We start from the raw sequence: 20,805 nt of genomic DNA on the forward strand, positions 1-20,805 counted from the left end.
TAATAATAGGTACTTTTTGTTTCAAATTTGCTTTGTTCACGCTTGAAATGAAGCATAAGAGACTGAGATTGCGCTCTTCTTATCTATATGAATAGGGGAATGTCTTCTTCTTCTCCACCAGTGATCCGTCTCTCTCGCACCCCCGCCGGCGGCCCGTAATAACGAGTGACCTGCGTCTTTTCGTGTAGGTCGATGTCTAGTGCCTGGGGGCGTAGCGTGGCGTGGCGTGGCGTGGCGTGGCGCGTCGCTGCGTCGCTGCAGGAATCCTGGGGCTTATTATGTCAGCGGGAACACGGCGCGCGGCCCTCGGCCTAACGACAGGCCCCGGTCTTTTTTCTTTTTCGCGATTGTTACTTTGAGTGTCGTTGATGCGGTGCCGTCGTTAGGCCCTGCGCTGCGCTGCGCCTCGGGCAGTGCCGGGCTGCAGACTGATTCCGAGAGTCGTTTTCGTCGCTCTCTCTCTCTCTCTCTCTCTCTCTCTCTCTCTCCCTATAAGGGATGCTCCTCGAGTGCGGGAGAGACGGAGCGACAAAAACGACTCCCGGAACCAGTTTGCCGGCGACGACGGGACGAGTTCAAGTACAGAAAAAAGAAACAGGGCGGGGATTGTCCCGCGTGCGTTTGCACAGAGCTTCCGGCGGGCGGGGAAAAAAAGGTTCTTCCCGGTTTGCTTCACGATAAACCGTGTCAACTTCATACATCGTTTGGCTGATTGCTAATTAGTTTTTTCCCTGGCGGAAGTAATTGGTGGATTATCTCTGTAGACGCGGCCTCGGTGCGCCCATTTATTTCGTTTATTTCATTTCTCTGTTTTCTTTTCCAGCCTCCGCCGCTGCTGCAGAGGCGCCGGACCTCCCGCCTCCCTCGCCAGGCCTCCAGCCCGCCCCCGCCGCCCCCACCGCCCCCGGCGCCGCCCCCGGCCGGGCGGACCGCTCCCCGAGGTCGTCCCCGCGGTCGTCGGCGTCGTCCAGGTCGCGCGCGGCCGGCTCGGCGCTCGCCCTCTCCAACGGGCCGCCGACCCTCGGCGACGACTACCTCGCCGCGCCGCCGCAGCCGCCGTCCAGGAAGAAGCGCTCCTTCTTCGGCAGGACCCTCCAGCCGGGCTCGGCGCCCCCGAGTCCCCGGCCGAGCCCCAAGCCCAGCCCCAAGCCCAGCCCCAAGCCCAGTCCGAGGCCCAGCCCCAGGCCCAGCCCCAAGCCTCTTCGCGGTCTCGGCCTCGGCCTCAGCTGGCCGGGCAGCGCGTCGGCGCAGACCTCCGCCCCGGCCACCGGCACGGCCTCCACCATGGCGGGCAGCGACCTCACGCTGCGCGAGCTCACGCACCCGCAGTACAACGAGCCCCTGCAGAAGCACAACAGCGTCACCTTCCGCCTCGTCCGAACAGGTAGGCCACCCGCCCCGCCCTGCCAGTTGCAGCAACCACACTGCCAAGCTTTCCGGACTTTGGTTCGGGAAATATACGGAAAATAGCGACACCCCCCAGCAAAAGTCTGCTATCTGTGCGAGGCTAAAACATAAGCCGCTATCTGCGTGTGAACGATTTCTAAAGCCGCCATCTGCGCCGGACCAAAATAAAAGCCGCTATCTGCTTTTCCCACCTCGCGACTTTGACTCTATAGTTTAAGAACTAATACAGACATCGCTTCAAACTTTTACCTGTTGTACTAAAGTTTGTCAGAGTAACTTTGCCAGGGCCCAGAAACATTGTCCGAATGGTTAATTAGTAATTTGCTATGTTTATGTCAACCCTAACCTATACGGAAAGTTGGTTAGCGGCTTTTATTTTGGTCCGGCGCAGATGGCGGCTTTAGAATCGTTCGCACGCAGATAGCGGCTTATGTTTTAGCCTCGCACAGATAGCAGACTTTTGCTGGGGGGTGTCGATAGGGTCTTTTTGAGCTGGGTTGTCCCTGCTTCCCATTAGGATTGCATGTAAACTGTAGAAAACATGTACGGAAGCTCCGTAGTTCGCAAGGTGAGGACGCTCCAGGTAAATAATTGACCGGGGACGTCACTTACTTATTCTGCACCCTTTTCTGCCAGTGGAGTGGGCCAAAATCCTCACGACGTGCTGCTGTGGGCCACGTACGGCGCAGGCGGCCTTAATTCTTGTCCAGTTTCCAGGTTTAAAGTCGCTAAGCAGGACTCGAACCGAGCGTGTGACCCCACCAATGGATTCCTCGTTCGGAGAGCAATCCACTGGTGGGGTCACACGTTCGGTTCGAGTCCCATTTAGCGACTCTGGAGCTAAAAACGCGTCTAAAGTTTCGGCCTCCGCCACCGCGTGCTCCAGGGGCCGCCTGCGAACTCACGCTTAGGCAACGCGGGTGCCTCCCTGCTCGGCGGGCCTGCCTAGCCGCTGGACTGCAGGCGCTCTGCACCGCTCGGCGCCGCTCGGCGCGCAGCTGATGCCACAGGCAGACTCGTCGCTTTTGTCTCTGTCGCACTTCAGGGACGTCCCAATGGGGTGCGAGAGAGACAGAGCGACGGAACGACCGGCGGGGTGCCGCGTGTTGCCTACACCCTGGCTGGCTGGCAGGCGCCACGTCCCGTTTGAACTCCTTGGCACTCCCTCACTGTAAGCGGTTCCTCCTCGCCGCCCATTTTTCTCTCTTTTGCATAATGTGCCCCCCTCCTCCCCCGGGCCCCCTGCCGGCTTTGTGGGCCGCGGCACTGTAAGTGCGGCTGGCGTGGGAGCGGCGCTGGAAGTGTGGCCGACCCGCCAGCCAGGTGCCTCAGACCGGAAGTCCCGCCGCCCCGCACGGTGTCAGCGCCGTGTTTTGAATCTCTTGGAAATTCCCGCCACGCGTGCCCCCCCCCCCCACCGCGGCACGTTCCGATGGATCAACTTGTCACGCGGCCGGCACGGCCCAAGGCACGCGGCCGAGTGTTTTGTAGGCAGGTAAGGGCACGCGCGTGGCATCCGTCAAGCCCCGCCCCGCGTCTCGCCTGCCAGTGGCGTGCCGGTCGCGTGGCGGCAAGGGGGAGGGTCGCACAGTGGGCCAGAAGACCGGTGCACAGTGGGCTGAAATCCGTAAAAACGACATTTAATACCATTTTTTCAAAATCATTTCTTGGATTGGCTGTGTGTGAGTTAATGTTCAGAAAGGTCCACTCTTGAAGAAAATGGACATGCCAGCCCAAAAACCTAGCCGTATCACAGTGAAAACTACCCGTGAAAACTTGGTTTTTTACGGTTACCGAGCTAGTGCCGCGGAGCACAAAAATTGCACAGTCCCCAAACCCCTTTCCGACCAGCCAGGGCAATTTTTTTATCCCGGTTTTCGGCAGAATCTATTGTTTGGGTATGCAACTCGAGATGAAGACAGAATGTGGACTCATTTTGGCCTTGGTGGCGTGAGAAGACACATATTTATAAATTTAGGTAAATATGCGAATTTTCATTTATTCCCAATATTCAATTTGAGTTTCAAAGCGACTCCTTCGTGTCCCGAAAGAGATCTATACGCCAAAATGTTCCTTGGACCTTCCTCTACAAGATCCAAATTCTATCAAAGGCTCATCGAGGCTCCTCTCGGATTGCGACGCGTCGAAAGCTAGCTCTGTTCGTCATTTCGCCGCGCCGCCGCAACGACAGGTGGCGCTGTTGACGCTGCTGCTTGCGCGCGCCACTGCCACCGCGTCGCCGCAAAAATCAGGAAGTAACGCGCGCATATCTCTGCAAGTTTCTAGGGTATAACATTTGCATGCAGTGACTGGACTGGACACTGGACAGGTATGTTTGAGTGTTTACGTGAGACATATCCGTGCGTACTCGCTCTGCCATCGCATCAGACAAGTTTCATTAGACAAGTTTAAACTTTCTGTGCAGTGCTGTGGTTGAGTTTATCTTGGTGTGTCTAGCGATGGCATGTGTAACCCACTGTAAACACCTAAAAGTTTGTCTGAAAACGGCAAAAAGGTTAGAAAACACGAAGTTAGAAACACGGACTTTGAAAAAAAATTTCAGGCTGTTACGGTTGTTACGGATATTACGCATGTTACGCAGGAGTTTGGGGGTGAGGGTGGAGACTTGTGGGGATTCTATTAGCCTTGCACTTCCTGTTCGACAAATTTTACATAGGATGTTACTGTTTTGTAGGGTAGCTAGGACATGACCCAAGTTTCTCGCCTGGAGCTGTACCAAATTACTTTTGTTGTTATTATTTACTGTTTTGTTGATTTCATTTTGTTTTTATTTTTTTCCTTGCGATGAACTTATTTTGACTTGTCCTTGGCTACCAAGTTGATAATGTGGTGTTAAAATAAATTTATGAACACTTTTTGGTCTTATTTGATGAAACCCGTCCTCTGAAAATTTAGACACATAGTCAGATCGATAGAGCGGCTCAAGACGAATCGATTGGTACTAGTTTGACTGCTGTAGCACAATCCGTTCGGCCACAGTCGAATTAAATGTCACATTTCGCTCCCTCAGCCCACTGTGGCGGTGGAGGCGGCCAAAGTCCCAGACGCGTTTTGAGCTCCAGAGTCGCTAAATGGGACTCGAACTGAACGTGTGACCCCACCGATGGATTCCTCGTTCGGAGAGCAACCCATTGGTGGGGACACACGTTGGGTTCGGGTCCTGTTTAGCGACTCTGGAGCTCAAAACGCGTCTAGAGGTTTGGCCTTGGTCGCTGGCGCCGGTCCTCTGGCACACTGTGGGTCGGGCCCTTTTTTCGAAGAGAGGCGACCAAGTGGGTCTCGGTTTCGGTCCACTGGAAGGCTGAGAGGTCTCGTACGACGGAGTGCTCAAAATTAAGTCAGCCCATCTTGCAATAAAAAGTTCCATGAAAGTTGCGGAACTGCGTAATTCTTACTTGCGAGTGGGTTTCTCTGTACAAACAAACACAATCAATTGCAAAGAAATTCCAGCACACTCGTCCTCTCAGTTCGTCTGACGGCAGTGGAGTGCGCTTACAGTGCAGTGCGCTTACAGTGCACGGCATGAGGATGGCGGTGGGGCGAAACTCTGCCAGTCTGTTGGCCAGCGCGCTGGCTGCATCCGAACAGCCGTTCCGTCTCTCTCGCAGCGTGGCTTGACGCCCCATGCGTGCGAGAGAGACAGAGCGATGGAAGAAATGCAAACACGACGGACTGGACTCCAGCCGCTGTGGTTGTGGCGAAAGCGGGAACCACAAGGGCATCGTAACTGCGCGACCGGGGTGGCCGACTTACTCGACTTGTGTCCAGCCGAAGTATTTTTTCGCGTTGTTTGTTTCCGAGTGTAGTGGCCCGGCGCACAGTGGGCCAGAAGACCGGTGGAGGCGGCCAAAACTCTAGACGCGTTTTGGGCTCCAGAGTCGCTAAATGGGACTCGAACCGAACGTGTGACCCCACCAATGGATTCCTCGTTCGGAGAGCAATCCACAGTGGTTTAAAATGCGATTTTCGGGGGAATAAGTCCTAGCAAGCGTCCCGTGCGACCAAATGCTACCAGAATTGAACTGAATCATCTGTAGGCAATAGGCAAAGACCAGTTCAAAGGAAAAAGTGGTCCGATAAAAATTGGATTTATAATGCTAAAATAATGAGAAAAAAAGCAAAATTAGAAGAAAAATGACAGAATTGACAAAAAGTGCAAAACTAAAAGTGCTCAAAATACTTAGTTTTAACTTCTAAGCCGCATTAAACCATTTTGTTACTAAGAAAAACAAAATATTTGAAAAGAAAAACAATTGCACTGATGTTTTTTTTTTCATTTTGAATGGTGCACACCAGAAGCGATTATCCCCAAAACTAATCAATTTTGCACGTTTTTGTGGTGTTGGTCCCCTTGCGTTTCGTGTTGCGGACGAGTGCGGAAAAGTTATCATCGGGGCATCTTAATATACATGTAAGGGAAGCGCCTCGCACCAATAACTCCGCCCATCGCGCCCCATCGATGTCCGAAACTCCAAAAGTGTGTTTTTTAATGTGTTGAACGCATTTGTAGCAAAAACCCGCCACCGTGAGCCAAACCGCGAACGAAATGTTGCGCTGTGTGCTGCTTTCCTTTGATTAATGATGAAACGAAAAGAAAAACACGCAAACATACCAGTATCATCGCCCTCGTTGGAAAAATAAGGAACGAAACATCTAAGAAAATTAGGTGAATTTGATCAAAATACAAAAGACTAAAATCAAACCCTTCCCAGTGGCTCCCAGCGTCATATAAAAATCTATAAACGTCATTTTATATTGTATTGGAGTATTATAGTTCGTTTCCACCCCCCAGAATGCCCCCCGCGACACTTTTGAAAAATCGCTTTATTCCCCCTAAAACAGGATTTTAAACCACTGTGCAATCCATTGGTGGGGTCACACGTTCGGTTCGAGTCCCGCGCTTAGCGACTCTGGAGCTCAAAACGCGTCCAGAGTTTTGGCCGCCTCCACCGGTCTTCTGGCCCACTGTGCGCCGCTCCCGGCGAACGCGATGCCGCGCGACTTTTTCAACTTTATCAACGCACATGGGGCCATTGCCGGGCCATGATGTGTTTGGCATGCAGCCACCCAGCCGAGCCGTGCCGAGCCGAGCAAAACTGAGCCGTGCCGAGCCGAGCCGTGCCGAGCCGAGCCGAGCCGTGCCGTGCCGAGCCGAGCCGGCGGACGGATGAATGGACTCCGGCAGACTGTCGGAACGGCGCCGGCCTTCTTGCCGAATGAGGCCGACGAGCCCTAGCAGTGTAGGGCCCAAAGACTCGCCAAAAGACCACTTTCGACGGATACAACTGTTTGGACCACCACTGTGAAAATTTGAGTTGTCGCTTGATGTCAATTTCACAGCTTATTTTCCACAAGGATGACCTCAAAAAAAATTTGGTGACGTTGTCACGCCTTTGGAAGCTCATGTACTTAGTGATCTGAAACCATCTGAAACTCTCACAGTTTTATTCGAAAGATCTTTGCGGTAGTTTGATGACATTGAAGAGTGTGCTTCAGGTAACCCGACCCACCGCAGAGGCAAAGATCTTCCAGCCTCATTGAGCTGTTTGATTGCCTCGAACTACGAGTGACCTCTTTCCCTGCCCTGCCTCGCCCTGCCGTGACCTTCCCTCCTGCCGGTCCTTTGTATGAAAGCCACGGAGCAGCCTTGGCTTACAGTGGTGGTGCAGAGTGGGGGAGGGGGGGGGGAGCGTCAATCGACTGGAGTGCTTTTAGCCTGTAGTGGCAAGCTCTCGCCGGCGATGGGGGGCGGCGGGGCGTGGCGGGGCGTGGCGGTCGAAATATCGGGCCGAGGTGCGTTGTGGAGATATGCAATTCGCCGGATAGGCGCACTGTGCGCTGCCACCCGGTATGCCTCAACTGGGCGCCGCACAGTGGGCCAGAAGACCGGTGGAGGCGGCAAAAACCTAGACGCGTTTTGAGCTCCAGAGTCGCTAAATAGGACTCGAACCGAGCGTGTGACCCCACCAATGGAATGCTCTTCGAACGAGGAATCCATTGGTGGGGTCGCACGTTCGGTTCGAGTCCCATTTAGCGACTCTGGAGCTCTAAACGCGTCTAGAGTTTTGGCCGCCTCCACCGGTTTTCTGGCCCACTGTGCGCCGGGCCGGGTCGGCTCTGTGGAACGGCGGGCGCCTTTAAAGGCACCAATTGCGACATTATTTTTCCATCTTGCTGATCTCTTTTCTCGGATTTAATGCTAATGACGACGAAAAGGGCCGACGACGCTGCCTTGTCTGTCTGTCTGTCTGTTTGTCTGTCTGTCTGTCTGTCTGTCTGTCTGTCTGTCTGTCTGTCTGTCTGTCTGTCTGTCTGTCTTCTGTCTCTCTGTACAGGAAACCTGCATTCAACAAAACAAGAAACAAACACTCACAAAACTGCATGCTCATCAGTCCAACATCAGCCCCACGATTTTCAAATCTATTCCCAACCAAAAACATTCCATACACTTACCTCGTGCCTCGCTGCTTTGCCTGGCTATCTCTCCGTCCGTCTGTCTCTTTGAATGTCCGTCTGTCCGTCCGTGAGGCCGTCACAGTGTGACGCTAAAGAAAAAGCGTGCTGACGCGGCGATGCCAGGTGTCGGCGCTGTCGGGCGCAGGGCGTGACAATCTAATGACCCCTGCGATAGGCCGTGCCACGCCCTCGTTGTGCTGCCGGCCAGGCGGACAGACAGACAGACAGACAGACAGACAGACAGACAGACAGACAGACAGACAGACAGACAGACAGACAGACTGTAGTGTCAGTAGCCAGTGCCGAGCTGCTGATGAGGCGTTGATCTGCCGTTGAAACAACGTTGCGTTGCGCCCTGTCAGCCCGTCATGCGGTGTTGCTTTGCCGCTGCACAGTGGGCCAGAAGGCCGGTGGAGGCGGCCAAAATTCTAGATGCGTTTTGAGCTCCAGAGTCGCTAAATGGGAGTCGAACCGAACGTGTGACCCTACCAATGGATTGCTCTCCGAACGAGGAATCCATTGGTGCGGGGCGGGGTTACGCGTCAGATTCGAGGCCTGTTAAGTGGTTGAACGCGTCTTGAGTTTTGGCCACCGGCACCGGTCTTCTGGCGCACTGTGTGCTGAAGCAGTGCACCTCGTGATGCAGCGAAATTGTGACAGTCACTCAGTGGAACGGAGAAACAGTGAAGCAGGGCGGCGGTCGTGGGGCTGACGAGGCAGACGGACCTGGCGCCGCCGCAGGGAGTTGAACCCGCGCCAGAGGGCAGTGGGGGGAACACCTAGCTGTGCCGCGGCATGCCGGCCTCGTGACCGACTAAGCCTCCAACTTCCGCTTTGTTGACGGACGTCTTTTTGTTTCATTTCCACGACTTTCAACGACGCAAGCAGACGCAGCAGTGCGGTGCAGTTTCGAGATCTGAATTTACGGACACCGCTGTTTTGGGAGTATATTTTGCAGCGCAGTTTTGTTGATTATATCCTTGTTCATTTCTTGGTTTGTGATATGCACGGTAAAAACGGTACCTGGTTTTCCCAGGAATCCTATGGTAGAGACATAGGTGACAGGAAGTTGCTATGGGAAAACCGGGAACCGTTTTTACCATGTGGTCCTATATATTTTATGACGCTTGTAGTTTTAAATTATATTACGGTTGTCGATGAAAACATTTGGAAAATTTATAATTGTTTTGAAAATGTAATATCCCCTACCGCAATTTTTCAGTGTCATGCGTGTGTCGGGCACTCTGCGGACTGCTCGGGCTGCTAGGCGCGTATGAGGCTGCAACAGTTTATGACACACATCTCTGCTTTGTTTTCGTGGGAAGAGTGGGGTGGTGGTACTGGTGGTGGTAATGAAGTCTCTCGAAGGGAAGGGAGGTGGGGGTGAGGGGTGAGGAGGAGGAGGAGGGGGGGGGGGTTGTTGGATGCGGCGGTTCATGTGAAAATAGGCACGTCCTGTTCCGCCTAATTTAATATCCGTTCTCGGCTGCGGACGACTTTAATTCACGCCTTTCGAGTTTTAGTCTGTTTGTACGAGGCTCCCATTCTCTCTCCCCTCCCCCCTCTCCTCCCCCCTCTTCCCCATCCCTCTTTCAAGACGACGAGGTCTTGTCTCATCCAGGCGGGCGCCAAGTGACTCTTTAGGCTCTGGAGCGCCGCTGCTGTTGTTGTTGTTGTTGTTGCTGCTTCTGCTGTCGCTTTCTTTGTTTTTGTTATTGTTGTTGCGGCAGCAGTCCGGGCCACTCGTGCGAAATGAACGCGTCCCGGTTGACTGGCCGGCCGCTGGCTTTCGCATTTCGTCCCCGTCGCGCTTCTGTCGGGGGGGGGGGGGGGGGGAGTGTGGCCTAGTTAGCCCAGGCGGCGGGCCGGAAACGCGGACTTGATGTTGATGGCGTCGCGGTGCAGGCGAGCGTGGCATCACCACTTTTCCGCGTGTCGGCGTACGAATGGACCGCGGTGACGAAGGCGTGGGATCCCCGCTCTCTCTCTCTCTCTCTCTCTCTCTCTCTCTCTCTCTCTCTCTCTCTCTCTCTCTCTCCCTCTCTCCCTCTCTCCCTCTCTCTCTCCAACTAAAAACTCTGTCTCTCTCTGTCTCTCCAACTCAAAACTCAAAGCAAGACTGGGACGGGAGCGCAGGTGCACAGCTTCAATTTGCTGTCCGCGCCAATGTCAACCTGTTGCCCTGACGCCCCGAGCCCGCCCCGCCCTGCCCCCGCCCCGCCCCGCCCCGCCCCGCCCCGCCCCCGCCCCGCCCCGCCTTGCCCACCGACTGCACCCTGGGGATGCTGCACCAGCGCGGTCTGGCGCGGTCCAGTCATCCCCCAGCGCGGTTCCCTTCTCATGCGGGGAAGCACCACAGCGACTTGCAGTGGACGGATGCTAAAAAATAAAATGGTTTACGCACGAACCGAGGGTCGGTTGCGCGGGTGGCGTAGGTGGTTATGACGTCATTTCCATTTCATTCCCCCCTCCCCCAATTCCACAGTGCGCCGGAAGATCGGCGCAGTGGCCAAAACTCTGGGCTCCAGAGTCGCTACAGAACTCGCAGGACGTGGAAACGGGAAGTACCGGAAATACGCAGTTTCGTCCGAAGGGCAGAGAATTGGAGCGACCGAGGAAAGCAGTCATTGTTGAACTGTCCTCGTAGAAAGTCTCCCGGACGTGGTACTGCCTTATCCGGGCACCGTAATTCCGGCCAAAGTTCGCTCGGGACGTCGGTTCTCGTTGCCCTGCTAACCTGCTTGGCTCCCCAATATTTCGGGAGCCTGTTCGACAGGTAATCTCTCCGGTCTGGCGAGGCCGCTCAGAGGTCCAGAAGACCAGTGTGGAGGCGGTCAAAATCCTGGACACGTTTTGAGCGCTGGAGTCGCTGAATGACACTCGAACCGAACGTGTGACCCCACCAATGGATTGCTCTCCGAACGAGGAATCCATCGGTGGGGTCACACGTTCGATTCGAGTCTTGTTTAGCGTCGTTGTTATCCAAACTCGTCTAGAGCTGTTGCCGCCTCCGCCCACTGTGGGCCGGGCGAGGCTGGGCACGCCGGGAACACGAGCAGCCGGTGGCCCAGAACCCGGAAGTGGTAATGCTGGCAGGATATTGCGTGTGGAACGGGCAAACGCAATTCGCTCAGCGCTCCGAATCAAGTCATTTTCTGTTTGATTTCCTGCGACAATCCCGGGCGGGGCGAGTGCGGCCGTGCCGTGCCAAGCCGGGCCGTGCCACCGTCTGGGAATAAACGCCCCCTCTGCATCCCGGAGGGGGCTGGAGGGCGGTCCGGAGGGACGGGCCTGGAGGAGCGCTGCGATGGCAACCCGAGCAGTGCGCACTGCGGCACCCTTGTCCAGCATGCCATCGACATCCTCGAATACTCTTTAAAAGCCTTCACTGTATTGAAAAAAAAACTTGAATAATTTGTCGTCGGTCTTCGATAACTCGGAGAAAACCTTACTACAAACTATTTTAAGCCTTATAAAGTAAATCAGCTTGTTAAAACAAAGAATTTTGTGCATACATAAGCTTACAAAGAAAACACTTCATGATTTACGAACTATTTCTTCGTATAACATAGTAAAATTAGTTTTCACTATGTATATGCTCAAAGTACTTCGCAAGGTTTTAAGCGCGAATCCGAACCTCCCATGTTTCTTTTTTAAATGAGTTTCCAGCAGGTACATTGCAAAAAAGAAATCTCAAAAATTCCCGAAGAGGCTTCGGAAAGCACTTTTGATATTTTCTCCATTTCGAAGATTCTCCATATTATTGCGAAACTCTGAAAACTCTTTGGACCTTATAGAGATATTTTGGGTTTCTTTAAAATGTACGGAGACAATCTTCACCATAATATGCCGGTGCTTGCTTCCCGTCAGCTTGAACCGAGTGTACACAGCTGTCAAAACTCAAAGTATAGATTTATTCTAAAACTAAATAAAATTATGACATGATAATGAAATAGTGATAAATCAATAAAATAAAATGACGCGGCCCGTCAGGCATACGCTAGTGGGATTGTTTTCGACGGGCAGCACCTGTTGGTCGGTTTGTTATCTCATAATTGGATGGAGGCTAGCCAGGCTAGCCAGGGGCCGCGAGTGCCGAGTCGGCTTACCGATGCTCCCGGTGCTCCGCCGGGGGATTAGTCTTTTATCACGGGTCTCTGAAATGTTTCGGTTGTAGGTGGGTGGACTGGGACGGGTCAGTCGTGGAAGTCCTTCCAATCACCTACTCGCGCAGTCCGTACTGCGATGGCTACACTGTTAAAATTTCAGTCGTCACTTGATGACAATTTTTCATCACAAGTTTTCTTACAACAATGTCATCGAATCAATTGATGACCTTGTTGTCACGTCCATGCAATAAGTATAGGAGCTTTGATGAAAATCGTCATCAATTTGTCATGAGATTGTCATCATTTCAAAGTGATGAAAATATCATCCACGTTTTTGTCATAAAGTGACAACAAATTTTCACAGTGTAGAGGAGTCAGTATTGCCGCGGTGGCGGTTGTTGTCACAGTGGAGAGTGGACAGTTTGGCGGCAGCAGGATTGAGCTTGAGGTTGTGGCGGATTCAGGCGGGGGAGGGGCAGTTTTCACTCAAAGTCACTGCTTTAATCCCATCAGTGCCATCAGTGGGCCAGAAGACCGGTCGAGGCGGTCAAAACTCTAGTCGCGGTTTGAGCTGCACAGTCGCTTCAGGGTCGCTAAATGGGACTCGAACGGAACGTGTGACCCCACCAATGGATTGCTCTTCGAACGAGGAATCCATTGGTGGGGTCACACGTTCGGCTCAAGTCCTGTTTAGCGACTCAGGAGCTCGAAACGCGTCTAGAGTTTTGGCCGCCTCCCTCTATCGGTCATCTGTCTCACCGTTGTGTCTCACTGCGTGGTTCGGACCCTTGTGCACCTTGACGTTCACCTGCCTAACTTTCGCCTTGTCAAGTTTGTTTTTTTTACAGTGTCCACGATGAAAGTCCCTTGTGTCCCTTCGATAGCGTCACGCGCGTGACCTTGACCTCAGCGGGGCACGTGCGCGCCGAGTTATTAAAATAAATGTCTCTGGCTGTCCGTGATTTGGCCGACGTGTCCTTGTGTGTCCGTGTGTGTGTGTCCGTGTGTGTGTGTCCGTGTGTGTGTGTCCGTGTGTGTGTCCGTGTGTGTATGTGTGCGCGTGTGTGTGTCTTTGTGAGTGTGTTTGTGCTAGTGAGTCGCTCTGTGACCGCGGACCTGTGTCCGAATCGAGGGGCTAAGCCGGACGGACCGCCCAGTGCCCTCTCACAACACACAGCGGCACGGCCTGGCCCTGCCGGCACTCCACAATGAGGGCCGAAGGCAGAACGCTCCAACCAACCGGGATGGAGCTGGAGGGAGGCAAGGACAGGAAACACACACTGTCACCCCCCCCCCCCTCTCTCTCTCTCTCTCTCTCTCTCTCTCTCTCTCTCTCTCTCTCTTCCGTTCCTCAATACCAAAACTTTAAAAAATTCAAGGTTGAGCTCGAACCGAACGTGTGACCCCGACCCCATCAATGGATTCCTCCACCGGAGAGCAAATCTATTGCACAGTGGACCAGAAGACTGGTGGAGTCGGAGTCGGCCAAAACTCTAGACGCGTTTCGAGCTCCAGAGTCGCTAAACTGAACTCGAATCGAACGTGTGTGACCGCACCAATGGATTCCTCGTTCGGAGAGCAATCCATGGGTGGGGTCACACGTTTGGTTCGAGTCCCATTTAGCGACTCTGGAGCTCAAAACGCATCCGGGTTTTTGACCGCCGCCACCGCAGTGGCAATCCACTGTGCGGCGGGGCGGACGGCCCCGTACTTCTCGTGACTCGGCGACCCGAAGCGCCTTTTGGCGGGAATATTTAGACGCTTTGAATGCGTGTTTGTTTGGTGACGGATCTGTTCTCCCCGCGGTGCGTCACCACACCTTGTGCTTCGGGAAGCTTTTAAATCAAGGAGCGCGCCAAAATACCCCGGCCGGTCCGTAAATACCGCGCCGGGCTGCAGGCGGGGCGCTCTCTCCGTCTCTCTCGCACTCCCACGGAACGCCCGGCACGCCCCGTGAGTGCGAGAGAGACAGAGCGACAAAAGCGCCGCGCGGATTCGGCCTGCTGCTGCCGCGCCGCCGGCCGCTTAAAGACTATCATCACCTCCCCCTTCCCCACCCCCTGGCCCTTTCTCCCGAGCGTCAATCCAACGTCTCCGTTTGCACAGCCTGTTGGTCCGCCTGTCTGTCTGTTTGTCTGTCTGTCTGTCTGTCTGTCTGTCTTTCTGTCTGTCTGTCTGTATGTATGTATGTCTGTCCGTGTGTCTGTCTGTCTGTCTGTCTGTCTGTCTGTCTGTCTGTCTGTCTGTCTGTCTGTCTGTCTGCCTGTCTGTCTGACTGTCTGACTGTCTGACTATCCGTCTGTCTGTCTGTCTGTCTGTCTGTCTGTCTGTCTGTCTGTCTGTCTGTCTGTCCGTCGGTCTGTCCGTCCGTCTGTCCCAAGGTCTGTCCGTCCGTCGGCCCGCGCTGAACCTGACCTACTCACACGTCATTCTTGGCCTTCTTTACGGGGGCGTAAACCCGACGGGACGGCATGGGTGGCCCGCTCGCGAGGCTCGCCAGGCTTGCCAGGCTTGCCGACCCGCACAGCGGACAGTGTATCGCCTCCGGTGTCTCTCTCGCACCCCTGCGGGAGAGTGCAAGAAGGACGGAGCGACGAAATCGCTGCCGGTCGACGCGGGATGAGTTCTGTTACCTCCCGGCTTTTATGTCAAGTAGCGCGCTTCGCTCGCAACCGCCGCTGTAGGCTGATTCCGAGAGTCGTTTTCGTCGCTCTGTCTCTCTCGCACTCTTGGGGCGTCCCGTACAGGTGCGAGAGAGGCAGAGCGACGAAATCGACTCTCAGTCTGCTGATTCGTCAAGGGTCTTGGCCTTTTATTTATTGGTGTCGTGTTCTCTCTTTAGTGACGCCAGAAATTTCGTTGTCTGTCTTTCTGAGTGGCAAACCCATCGGAGCCCGAAGCGGAGCAAGCACCCGGCAAGGCCAATTAATATTTTTTCTCGACGTGATTTTTTTTCTAATTCGCGCGTCTGCTTGAATGTGCCGCCACGGCTCATGAAAACCGTGCCTCGCCGCGCCGTGCCGTGCCGTCATGCTGTGCCCCCTTTGTGTCTCGTGTGACCGGCAAGGCGACTGGCCAGCGGCCCACCCTTCTTAGAGACACTCTTCGTACCGACACTGTTAACCACTCTGCAAACGCACACTTTTAGCGACTCTGGAGCTCAAAACGCGTCTAGAAATTTGGCCAACTCCACCGGTCTTCTGGCCCACTGTGCGGGGTGCGTTGACCACCCCCTTGTCACCAGTGCTCCGACCGACTTTGAATATTTCGATAAATAAAGATGCCAGGCACGAGTAAAGTAGTCAGGGCTCCCGGGGAGGCGACGCGGCCTGTCCGCTGCAGCCGAGAGTCGTTTTCGTCGCCCTGTCTCTCTCGCACGGCAAGGGAACGCCCCATGAGTGCGAGGGAGACAGGGCGAACGAAAACGACTCTCGGAACCAGTCGGCTGTTCCCTGCAGCCGAGCCATGAAGCAGTCACCATCGCCACACAGTTCGCAAAAAGGAACCCGAACCCCATTCCGACGCTCCGGCGGTTTGAAAAGCGCGGACGGGATTTCAGTCGAGAGCAAAGGAACCTGTCCGGCTCATGCGGGTACCCACCTGCTCGCTTTTCAGCGGCCTCTGCTCTCCTGTCTGCCTGTCTGTCTGTCTGTCTTGTCACTTTTTCTGTCAGCTTGTTCGTCTGTCTGTCTGTCTGTCTGTCTGTCTGTCTGTCTGTCTGTCTGTCAGTCTGTCTGTCTGTCTGTCTGTCTGCTGTCTGTCTGTCTGTCTGTCTGTCTGTCTGTCTGTCTGTCTGTCTGTCTGTCTGTCTTTATCTCCCTCCGTCGTGGAAGTGGGCCCCTTGGCGAAGGCCCTCCCTCTTTTCGTCGCACTGGCCGCTCAATTTGTAGGCGAGCCCTTCCCAGCCCATCCGGCGGCCTGTGGCAGTGCCGTGGCAGTGCCGTGGCAGTCCTCCCCCTCAGCCTCCGCTAAATCCCGCCCAGAGATATTTGTAAAATTAATGGCTGGGAGGGAGCTAAGTGATCTCTCCTATACTGCCCTCTTGGGGCCGCCGCCGATGGCGGAAAGGGGAAGGAAGAGGAGGAGGAGGGGGGGGGGGGGTCTCCGCCAAAAACAAATGAGGCTGGGACGCCTGCTTGACAGTGCGGTCGCAGCACACGGCGGGACGTGCGGCGCATGAACCGGCCCGCGGCGCCCCGCCCGTCGTAGATTCAAATACCGGCGAGGCGGTGCAATTTTCTCCCCCGCACAGTGGGCCAGAAGACCGGTGAAAGCGGCCAAAACTCTAGACGCGTTTTGAGCTCCAGAGTCGCTAGATGGGACTCGAGCCGAGCGTGTGACCCCACCAATGGATTCCTCGCTCGGAGAGCAATCCATCGGTGGGGTCACACGTTCCGCTCGAGTCCCATTTAGTGACTCTGGAGCTCAAAACGCGTCTAGGGTTTAGTCCGCCTCCACCGGTCTTCTGGCCCACTGCGCCCCGCGTCGCCCACACCGTAATACTGACCTTGCGCAAATTTGAGTTGCCGAGCCGAAACACGGAGTGAGTCCCAAACGAGGACCGTGCGGCGGTGCAATCCAGACGGATGCGTCCTCGAGTCGGCGCCGAGGGAAAAGCACGCTGTCTCTCGCACCTTCACGGGAGGCCCCGTCGGGGAGAGGGATAGAGCGACGCTAGCAGCGTCTAGACTGATTTCGAGAGACGTCTTTTTCTCACACTCACAAGGCGTTCCCCATCGGTGCGAGAGAGACCGGGCAACCGAAAACTACGTACTCTCAGAATCAGTCTGCTGCAGCCTGCAGCAGGGTAGGCAACTTTAGATACATGCCCCTGCAAGGTTGGCAATAGCCCCCTCCAGTAAAACTTTCTGCACACGCCCCTGCCTGCAGGCCGCTGGAGGTAGAAGCAAGGGAGAGAGAGAGAGAGAGAGAGAGAGAGAGAGAGAGAGAGAGAGAGAGAGAGAGAGAGAGAGAGAGAGAGAGAGAGAGAGAGAGAGAGACTGAAAAAAAAAAATCGGGGGCAGGAAAATAAAATGGTAAAGAAACGGGTGGATGAAAAAAACAGGAGCAACGCTTGCTAAGGAATGGCGAAAAGATGACAAGGCGTGAACGGAAAATAAAGGAAAACAAGAACGCTTTAATAAAGATGCGTAGGCCGACGTGCGGGCAGCAGTAGGCGGCGGGGGGAGAAGAGGTCCTTGACTCGCGCCCGCCCTGCCCCGCCCGCCACGCCACGCCTTGCGGAGGACTCCCTCGAGGGCGGCACGAGGAACACAGGTTCGCGCAGAAGGGCAGCTTTGGCCCCAAATCGCACCCCGCCTTGAACTCTCCCTCCTCTTTCTTTGGGGGGCCCGTCTCGTCTCCCGTGGCGTGACTTCTCTGTTTTTCAGCCCCTGAATCGGGACCGACCGAGTCGCTAATTTGGCTGTCTTTGTCGGCCGACGCCGCGGCCCGGCCATCCTGACCGCCCCCCCCCCCACCACCGCTTTTTCATTTCTGTATCTTTCCGCTCTATCAACTCCAACTTAGCGCACAAGGCCTCTCCCCGAAGACGGCCCAGTCGCACTTGGCGCTCGGCGGCGTTTTGGTGATAACCAAGGAGTACCACTCTACATAACAATGCCTGTCCCTCGGCTGCCCTCGGCCGGGGTCGGGCCCCATCCCCTCACCCTTGACCCGCCACGGCGTGCCACGGCCCTTTGCAACGCAACCCTTAAACGCTTTAGCCCCGCAGGGCCCCAAGGGCCTGAAGCCCCCCGAGGGGCCCGAGGGGGCCGAGGGGGCCCCAATCACGTGACCGAGTTCGACCCGCAAATGTACGGGGCGGTGTCTCTGGCAAGTGACGTGATGGGAAGAGGCTGCAGGTGTCGGGGGAAGTCCCAGGAGCGTGTGCCAAAAGTAGATGTGTTCGATAAAGACCGACAAAATTGAGAAAATTTCCATTCGAGGAACGTAAAAGGAAGCAGATGATACTCGTCTGGTCCTTTTCGATGTTTGTTATTAGTGTGGCCGCCGCGTCGGTTGAAAGCTATGTACAATTTTATACGTAAATTGGGGGGGGACAGAATTTTTCATATTGTGCTCAAGTGTTTGTAAAATTGGACCTAATGTACAAATTTGTACATAACTTTCGTATGTACAAATGAGGCCATAGTTATGGACAAAAAGTCCATCAGAATTGAGTGAGCTCAAAAGGACCTCTAAGAGGGTGGAGCTCAAAGAACAAGAAACGTCATTTTGATGTCAGCATGACTTATTTTCGCCAAAATTTCGACAAAAAAAAAGCATCATTCTGATGTCATTTTGACTTTCTTTGGCTGGTTCGTGCGTGTTTCGTGTTCTTTGGGAGGCTGGTGGAGAGGGGCTTGGGCGTGGCCGTGACCTTTCATGCATAAGTTGGCGGGCGTCCGACGGGCGTCGCGGACGGAGACCAGACACCGCAACGCGCCGCGAGGCCGGCCACGCCACTGTGTGACGCATCATGACTATTCAAGGCGGGGAATCCTGGAATCGCGCGGCATTAATTCATGGCCGGTTTGCAAAATGGAAAAAGTGTCGCGTTTGCGAATGGGATTCCTGTGTTTGTGCACCGATTGCCGATTCAATCCCATTTCCGCGCTGTGCTGCCGCCCATGCGTCATTTCGTTTGCGTGGGCGCGGAGTTTGGAAAGGTACCCGTTGGCCCAAAATACCCCGTCGGATTGGGAATCGGGTCAGTGCGAACCTCGCTCCAATAAACATGCGAGTTGATATGTGTGTCATGACACAATTCCAATTTCGAACTTTTTCGTACACATTTGTTCGAAAGGCACGTCCGTGCAAAATTGTGTGTGTCCACGTTTTGCGTAGCAGGTTACATGAGATGAGGAAAGTCAGTGCATTTTCCAGCCATTTTCTTGCCATTTAGCGGTCATTTTTGGTCTCCGGTCACTTCCGGGTCATTTTCCGGTCATTTTTCGGTCATTTTCCGATCTTTTTTGGTCTCTGGTCACTTTCCGGTCATTGTCCGTTTTTTTTTGTTAAAAAAAACCTACGGATTTTCTTGCAGTGGATGTGTCGATTCACTCTGCCGGCTGCACGCGCTGCATGACAGGTTCATTCATGAGGCCGTGTGTCGAGTGCTCTAACACGTCGGACATCGCGACGCGTCGCGACGCATGACCTTTACCTTTGCATGTCAAAATCGATCCGTTCACCGGTGCCCACTCCACTTTTGTTTTGTCGTGGCGTGGAGGCATGGCTCTGGAACAGACCTCCTTCACCGGCTAAAATCAGGAAATGGAAAAAAAGTTTGGATAGGGTGTTGCACCTGCTGGTAGTTGAACCCGGGCCCGTTGTTGATTCAGGGCAGGGCAGGCAAATACAGGCGTGTCGCCTCTTTGCTGCCGCGAGGGTGTTGTTGCGGCTGGTGCGGTGCGAGTCTGGAGTACGTGTCGTTCTGTGTCGGATTCCGAACAGTGTGCTATGGTCGTTCTGTCTCTCTCGCACTCATGGGACGTCACGCATCGGTGCGAGAGAGACAGAGTGACGAAAACGGCTCTCAGTCTGCTGACGGGGCCCGTCATGCGCGCCGCCGTGCTGGGACGCCACGCGCCGCCCGGGACCGGGACGGGACCAGGCGAGGAGGTGGCAGCACCAGTGCACCAACCCCCGAGGACGCGCAGACGTGGAGGTCTATTGGATTGTATTGAAGGGGCCCTGGCCTGCCCGTCGCGCGACGCGGGGTGCCGGGGGATCCTCCTGTTACGAAGTTGGCACGCTACGCTACGCTACGCATGCGACCCGGGATGTAGCCCCAACGAGTTTTTAGGTGGCCGGGTTCCAGGCCAGGACGCGAACCGAAACAAGAAACGGATGGCTTTTTAATTACAGTTTCAGATTTTTGCAGAATTTTGGGTGAATGATGCGTTATTTGTGTTTTGACCTCACTAAGTGGGGCTCAAACCGAGCGTCTGACCCCACCAATCGATTGCTCTCCGAACGAAGAATCCATTGGTGGGGTCACACGCTCGGTTCGAGTCCTGTTTAGCGACTCTGGAGCTCAAACTGCGTCTAGAGGTTCGTTGGCTCGCGCCGACCTTCTTGCCCACTGTGCGTCTCGGGGAGCACTCCCCTCTTTCGGCCGCGCCGCCGCTGCCGCCCCGCTGGAGTGTGCTCACTGCACTCTTTCCCAAGATTGCTTTTCCCGAACACCCTTCGGAGGTGCCTGCGGAATGTATCGCTCTGATGGGCCGGCTGTAAGGGCTCGCCCAGTAAGCCTGGCCCTGGCCTGGCCCGCCGACCAGCACCACTTTTGCAGACCTCCCGAAACGCGACCCGCGTGCACTGGGTACTGCGTGAAGTGGGGGAGGGGTGATGTGATTCCCCCTCCCCTTCCCCCTGCCCCCGGAGAGCATTAAAGTGAAGGGGCTCGCCAGGCCTCCGTCTCGTCACGCTGCCAATTAGTGGTCGGGGAGGCAGGCCACAGGCAGCCAGCCAGCCAGCCAGCTTGTCTTTGGCCTGGTCAGGTGGAATTGGGCCTAGAATCGTGTCAATCGGATGCGGTGGTTAACAGCGTTTATCCACCGTAAGCCCCTCATTCTTTTGGGGGTAAGGCGGGAGGGGGCACACTCTCAACACTGCGAATGTCTTACGGTGATAGGCTGCACCACCGTATTGTGGTGGAAATTTTCTTCCTAATTCAAACAAAGTTTGTCAAAATATCTATAGGGTACAGTGAATTGTCAATGGTATGTTCGGTCAGCTGCACCACCATACTATCGAACATTTTCACCATAACATAGAGAGTCTTCACCAAACAACATTTAGAGTG

The 20,805-nt window shown here is 54.7% G+C and overlaps 1 protein-coding gene across 7 annotated transcripts in view; it reads left to right on the plus strand.

Moving 5' to 3' along the window:
* The first annotated feature begins 1,220 nt into the window (after nt 1–1,220).
* LOC117644382 overlaps nt 1,221–20,805 on the plus strand; it is a 98,636-nt gene continuing 79,051 nt past the window's right edge. For 3 of the 7 annotated variants that reach the window (XM_034383786.1, XM_034383787.1, XM_034383792.1), the window contains exon 1: nt 1,221–1,384. In XM_034383786.1, coding sequence (XP_034239677.1) covers nt 1,285–1,384 — 100 coding nt within the window. In that variant the 5' untranslated portion in view covers nt 1,221–1,284. The remainder of the gene's footprint in view (nt 1,385–20,805) is intronic. The other 4 variants (XM_034383790.1, XM_034383788.1, XM_034383791.1 and 1 more) reach the window with 3 other exon arrangements.

This window comes from Thrips palmi, unplaced genomic scaffold (assembly GCF_012932325.1).
Source record: "Thrips palmi isolate BJ-2018 unplaced genomic scaffold, TpBJ-2018v1 HiC_scaffold_18, whole genome shotgun sequence".
Lineage (NCBI taxonomy): Eukaryota > Metazoa > Arthropoda > Insecta > Thysanoptera > Thripidae > Thrips > Thrips palmi.